Source organism: Penaeus vannamei, chromosome 28 (assembly GCF_042767895.1).
Source record: "Penaeus vannamei isolate JL-2024 chromosome 28, ASM4276789v1, whole genome shotgun sequence".
Lineage (NCBI taxonomy): Eukaryota > Metazoa > Arthropoda > Malacostraca > Decapoda > Penaeidae > Penaeus > Penaeus vannamei.
In genome coordinates, this window is record NC_091576.1 from 12,240,185 (window position 1) to 12,247,291 (window position 7,107).

Here is a 7,107-nt window from a genome sequence, read left to right on the forward strand (position 1 = left end):
ACACAGACACATATACACACAGACACACATATACACACAGACACACATATACACACAGACACACACATACACACATATACACACAGACACACATATACACACAGACACATATACACACAGACACACATATACACACAGACACACATATACACACTGACACACATATACACACTGACACACATATACACACTGACACACATATACACACAGACACATATACACACACACACATATACACACAGATACACATATACACACAGATACACATATACACACAGACACACATATACACACAGACACACATACACACAGACACATATACACACAGACACACATATACACACACATATACACAGACACACATATACACACAGACACACATATACACAGAGACACACATATACACAGACACACATATACACAGACACACACACATATACACAGACACACACACATATACACAGACACACATACACACACAGACACACACATATACATACACACACAGACACACACATATACATACACACACAGACACACACATATACATACACACACATACATACACATATACACACACACACACACACACACACACACACACACACACACACACACACATACACACACACACACACACACACACACAGAGGAGAATCTATTTTTCTCATAAATGATTAAAAGTATCATTAGCTTATTGTTTGCATGTTGAGATAGAGAATCACAAAGAGATACAAAAAGCTAGAGAGGTTTTTATGTTGAAGTGTAACTCTTATATGGCATTTCCAGTACACAAGCAATGGTAGAAATCAACTTCCTGTGTGTGCACAAAAAGCTTCGAGCCAAGCGCCTAGCTCCAGTTTTGATTAAGGAAATTACTAGAAGAGTTAATTTAACTGGAATATTCCAGGTAAGAAGCTTTAAGAGAAGTATAAGATATTTTACTTTTCAGTAAGAGGTTAAGGAATATCTAAAAAGATGCAATATATGTGTCCATTGTCCATTGCACTTCTCTTTTCTGGCTATGCCTAAAGTTGTTTTATGTATTCTTTAACATTCAATATTTTATTGTATATATATTTATTAACTTATATTCATTAAAGAATTTTAAGTATTTGGATCTTTCCTAACCTTTCCTTTCTAATCTCATTTTAATCTTAAATATGATCTCCATTTTCATTCCTGTAGGCTGTTTATACTGCTGGTGTAACACTGCCAAAGCCAGTTGCATCCTGTCGCTATTGGCACCGTTCCCTCAATCCAAAGAAGCTCATTGATGTCAAGTTCTCCCACCTGGGTAAGAACATGACCATGCAACGGACATTAAAGCTGTACCGGCTGCCAACAGAAACTGCGACAAAAGGGTTTCGCAGACTGAAAGTGGAGGATGTGGATCAGGCCCACACTTTGTTAGACTCTTACCTGAAGAAGTTTGATCTGGCACCTGTGTTCAGCAGAGAAGAATTTATGCATTGGTTCCTCCCACAGGATAACATTATAGATAGCTACATAGTTGAGAATAATGGAAAGATTTCAGGTAAGGTCTCATGAGCTCTATCACTTTTTTGTTAGTATTGGGTGTGCTTCTACAACTTGGTTGTTGAAAGCTCATTTGAAATGAATGATGTTCAGTAGACAAAATTATTTTGTAAAATAAGCCAAACTTTGCTTACCATGGTCTCAGAACCAGCATGTTTTGCTTTGTTTACTTAAAAAAAAACTTCTGGGCTAGCATGGATTCAGTAGTGGTATCAAACTCATACAGTAACATTGAGCATATCTGAAGTGTATCTACTTTAGTGTCTTATATTTGGGGGACACTGAAGTTCCTGAAGGAAGAATTGGAAATCCCATATGAATTTAAGTTGAATTGTTGAAAACCAGAAAGGACCTCAGTGTATGTAAATAACAATTAAAGAAGTCCATAATGGAAATATTAATTTTTTATGGCCCTAGATTTTTTTGAAGTAAATACTTTCCTTGGTTTTGAGGAGGATTGTATTTTTTATTATTAATATTGTTAATTACATTTTGATAATCAAAATATCAAAAATAGTAATAATAACTTCAATATTAGTACTTTTTTTTTCTTTTTTTTTTTTCTTTTTTCAAAAACTCGAGCAAAGGGGAGATCATCCGTGTACACATAGGCTTACTAATTGGCTTTCTAGTGGGTGAGCCATTTGTGTTCATACAAAATTCACAAGAGAATGACAGTAGGCAGTGTGATAACCCCGCACCATTATGTTAAGATATGATTGGGTTCAGATTGTGGTGGCATGATGTGTCCCCAGCAAGAAATAGTTGGTATGGTATGACATACATACCATCTGGTTAAGATGTCTTGTATTTAAAGTCAGGCCAACTGCTGCCTCATATGCATACAAAATTATTTTCTTGTTAATTTGAATCCAATTGCAATTTGGTAATAGTATTAGTTTCTATTAAGTGCTGATAACTTCAAGGTTATACTTTCTTTTTCTTTTTCTTTTGCACAGATTTCATGAGTTACTACACTCTCCCCTCAACTGTAATGCACCACCCTACATACAAGACCCTAAAGGCAGCATACTCCTTCTACAATGTTTCAACAGAAACGTCATGGAAGACACTGATGAAAGATGTACTCATTACAGCAAAAAATGTAAGTTCTTTTTGTTTCATTTTCATTCTTTTCAGAGAGTATTTTTTACAAGTATTGTTATTATGGATTAAAATATTTCTAAGCTTTTAGATATTTGTATTTTATATGTGTTTTGAAACTAACAGCATGAAAAGATTTGTTTCATATGTTTTCCTCTCATTAAAAGTTGCAGTTTGTTACTCTACCACAAACTCTTAGAGAGATTATTTAATCTAATTTAATCTTCAAGCTTGTAATCATATACATTGGTATGCATTACCATACCCTTTCTCACCAAAACACACATACATACTTTTCTGTAACTGAGTTATACAATACTTTTATTCATTCTCAGCCAACTTACAATTTTTGTAAACTATTTCAGTCTGAATTTGATGTATTCAATGCTTTGGATCTGATGGAAAATTCTCAGTTCCTTGATGAACTCAAATTTGGCCAAGGTGATGGTAATCTCCAGTATTACCTCTACAACTGGCGGTGCCCAAACATGACTCCCCAGAAGGTAGGATTATGTGCTGCTTGAACTCTGAAGTCATATTGCTTGTTTTCATTAGTGGGTTGCTCCTGTATTAATGTGGAGACGAAATAAGGAAATGTTGTTTATAAGATGGGTTATATTGAGCTAATGTTTGCTAATGAAAAACACCCAGTTGGAGTATGATATTCCTTTTTTTTTAGGTACATACACATATACACACACACATGCACATACACACAAACATACACCTACACTTGTACATAAACTTGCAGACACACACTCACAAATGCAAATGCAAACACACAAACAAATTTTCTTAAATACTTACATGATTATGTCTTATCTTTTTTCAGGTTGGACTGGTGTTGCAATAGTCAAAGCAGATTTAGTTTATAGAATGTGTATTCCATCTAGTGAAATGGGATGGAGTTCCTAGTTTGAGACTGCTTCAATTCTGCTCAGTATTTGGCTCTTATGTTTCATATTCCAGTATAAGGAACACATATATAAAGATGACAAGAACAAAGAAAATGTATTTATATTCTCTGAAGTGAGCTGCAGTTGAATTGTGTACAGGTTGCAAGGTCTATATACAGTATAAATAAAGAAAAAAAAAGATTATAATTACCACCCTTTGGCAGTCACTTTACCGTTGCCTCCACTAGCACAATCCTAGGATCATTGAGAGTATAAGAAAAGAATGGAAGTGTTGGATTGCCGGTTACAAATCTATTACATGTGGAGGTAATAGCCATACATATGGCTAGGGTGCAAGTTATTTCTATCTGTGTTTGTATTTTTTCTCACTTTTTTCCTTTCCTTTTCATCTTTGAAGAATAAAGAAAATGAATGGGAGATTATTTTACACCCAATGAAAATAAAATGTTTTACCATTAGTCCATCAGTCATAAGAAAGAAAGAAAAAAAATATAGCAGAATTGTAAATTCAGTGGATACTTCACCTCTCACCAGATGTAAAAAAAACAAAACCACAAAGCAAAAAACCTACAGGCATCATAAGAATTATGGTTCACCTCATTTGTGTAAAATGTATGATGTAAAAACTATCAAGCTATTCTATCTCTAAGTTTTTCTATCTGTTTATCCATTTCTGTCTTTTCTTCCTATATTTCTCTTTGTAATATCTGGCTGTCTGTGTATCTATTTGCCTATCTGTCTGAGTATCTATCTATCTATCCGTCCATCTATAGATAGTTAGATACATAGATAGATATGAATATAGCCATAGATATACATGTATATAAGATATGCACACATTCTCAAAGATGGAGTGAACTTCACATGGTGATTTATGTATTGCAATCCAGGAGTCAGAAAATCATGGTCGTCAATCCAGTGGCTTCTGATCACACCACCAAACACTAGTCTAAGGCAGAGTTATAAACCATGTCACTTATTTACTGTGATATCATTTGCTTGGGTAGAGGCAGTATAGAATTGTCAGTGTTATTGAATTGTTTTGTTTAATGTATGGAATTATTGAAAAAGAGGGATGTTCTATGCATTTTGATTACGTCTTGTGGTAATTTTTTAATTGTGGAGATTTTGGTTTTATTTTTGTATTATTATTTTAGTAAATTTGAAATGTGTAACAGTGAAGTACAGTTAGTGAATGATATGTATCATTTTTGCTATTATTGTTATTGCTATTATTTCTGTTACTATTTTTATTATTATTATATTGATTATTCTTATTCATTTATTTTTCATGAACAGTGTTCATTACAACATATGTAGAAAGAAAAAGGTATGAATGAGAATGAATATCTTCACAGAGAAGAGAAGGATTTGACCAGTTTCACATATATCTTCATCAGAAATGAGACATCTCTTATACTTTGAAGATTTGCATTCTCAGTCAGTTCTTTTTGTATTTTTCTTTATTGTAATTATTATTGATTTCTTACTTTTTTACATTATTTCAATTCTCATTTACAGCCTTTATAAGACGGAAAAATGGGTTTGTCTTGTGTTGCTGTTTTGCAAATGCCTATTAGTTTAACAGCCATGTAGTGTGTCAGCTAGATAAGCTAGTATTTCAGGGTCCTTGAGATAACACAAAAGTGCATTTTACATTTTGTAGAATGTGATTTTCTATGTATCTGTTCTTTCTTGTTACACAAAAGTTAAATGGCTAGAAAAAGGACAAGGCTAAGAAATAAAAGAGGAGGATAAAATAAAGTGATAGAAGGACTGAGTTTCATCATTAGAAAATAATGCTCATATCTATTATTGTTTTTTAGCTGTTGGATGGCACAGTAAAGTGAAGGCAAAGCTGATTTATCCAGTTGTGATGTAAGAAGTGTACAGGAGTGTTCAAGTATTGGATGTAATGTACAGCCAGTTCTTTTAATGGTTACATGTTTTAGAGATAATTGGAGAAGAAAAAAATACAATATTTCGGAGAACTAGTTTATATATATATATATATATATATATATATATATATATATATATATATATATATATATATATATATATATATATATATATATATATTTCTACCTTGTGTATATACACATTTGACCTAAGTTTGTTTTTAGTCTGCTGCAACAAGTCATTTAGGAAAGTAAATTAGTTCATGCAAAAGAAATTGTTATTATCAAAACTTACCATCATAAGAGAATTTGCCATTAAACAAATACTCATTGCTTCTAAACTGTCTGTGAAATATATTGTAAGTACAGTGTTTGAATTGTTTACAAAGGAAATGTGCATATTTTTAGATGCTAGATTTTTGGCCATTTTATTGCAGGAAACATTATATAGAAAGGAATGCCATACGGAAGAATAGTTCTTGTTGATAGTGTTCATACTCTTTTGGAGATAATGTATAATGGATATAACAAATAGCTCTTCATAATGAGAGAAGACAACCATGTTTTGTTTGCTTTTGAGCAGTTCCTTCAGCTTGAGGCTACAGCTGTGTTTTATTGGTCTTTAATACTTGTTTTTTTCTGAAGTCATTTTGTGTGACTGTGTGATGACTGTGCAAACATTTCCTGTGTAGAAGATAAGTGTCAGATGACAAAGAAAGCAAATAGTACCATCTTAGCAATTAGGTCAGTTTATATATTTATAATTTTTTTCATGTGCCTCTTAATATATGTTGATTCCAGATTGATAATGTTTCTAAAGTAATGAATTACTATAGATGATTTATATGTTATTTCTTCTCAACTCTGATACACTAAATTTAAGGCAAGAAAGCTTATTCTTTACAGAGGAGGGGAGGGGTATTATGCAGGTGGTTCTGGTTGCTCTGGGTGTGCTGATGGAAACCCTTTTTATAGTAACTATTAATTGTTGTATTTTCTATTTATGGAACTTTATACAAGTAAAGCTGTATACATGTGGGATTACTTATATATCAGGTATTATGGTGAAACTGATTGCTGTTCTTTGTTAAAAAAAGGCATCAGCCATCATTTGGCTTTAAGTTCTGTTGCACTAGAGAGCCATAGCTTGAATTTTGATGACAAAATAAATGTCGGCTAAAACCCCCTGGTAAGGCAGCATTTTTATATGAAAAATTTAAAAATGAATGACATCCTGATTCAATGGGTTTTTCCTTAAATATCTGAGATGTGACCACCCTTGGTGCTTACACACATGTAAAAAACACACCCTCAAATGGACACACACACACCCTCAAATGGACACACACACACCCTCAAATGGACACACACACACCCTCAAAACGCACACACTCACCCTCAAATGCACACACACACTAATGTGCGCGCACACACTCTAATACACACACACACACACACTCTAATACACACACACACACACTCTAATACACACACACACACACTCTAATACACACACACACACACACTCTAATACACACACACACACACACACACACTCTAATACACACACACACACACACACACTCTAATACACACACACACACACTCTAATACACACACACACACACTAATACACACACACACAC

General features: G+C 33.5%; 1 protein-coding gene across 1 annotated transcript in view; it reads left to right on the plus strand.

Moving 5' to 3' along the window:
* Positions 1–6,651, plus strand: part of Nmt (N-myristoyl transferase) — a 42,703-nt gene extending 36,052 nt beyond the window's left edge. The window contains exons 7-11 of the mRNA XM_070141813.1: positions 790–910; positions 1,189–1,537; positions 2,499–2,644; positions 3,009–3,146; positions 3,476–6,651. Of these exons, the coding sequence (XP_069997914.1) occupies positions 790–910; positions 1,189–1,537; positions 2,499–2,644; positions 3,009–3,146; positions 3,476–3,496 (775 nt within the window). The 3' untranslated portion in view covers positions 3,497–6,651. The remainder of the gene's footprint in view (positions 1–789; positions 911–1,188; positions 1,538–2,498; positions 2,645–3,008; positions 3,147–3,475) is intronic.
* Positions 6,652–7,107: the final 456 nt, after the last annotated feature.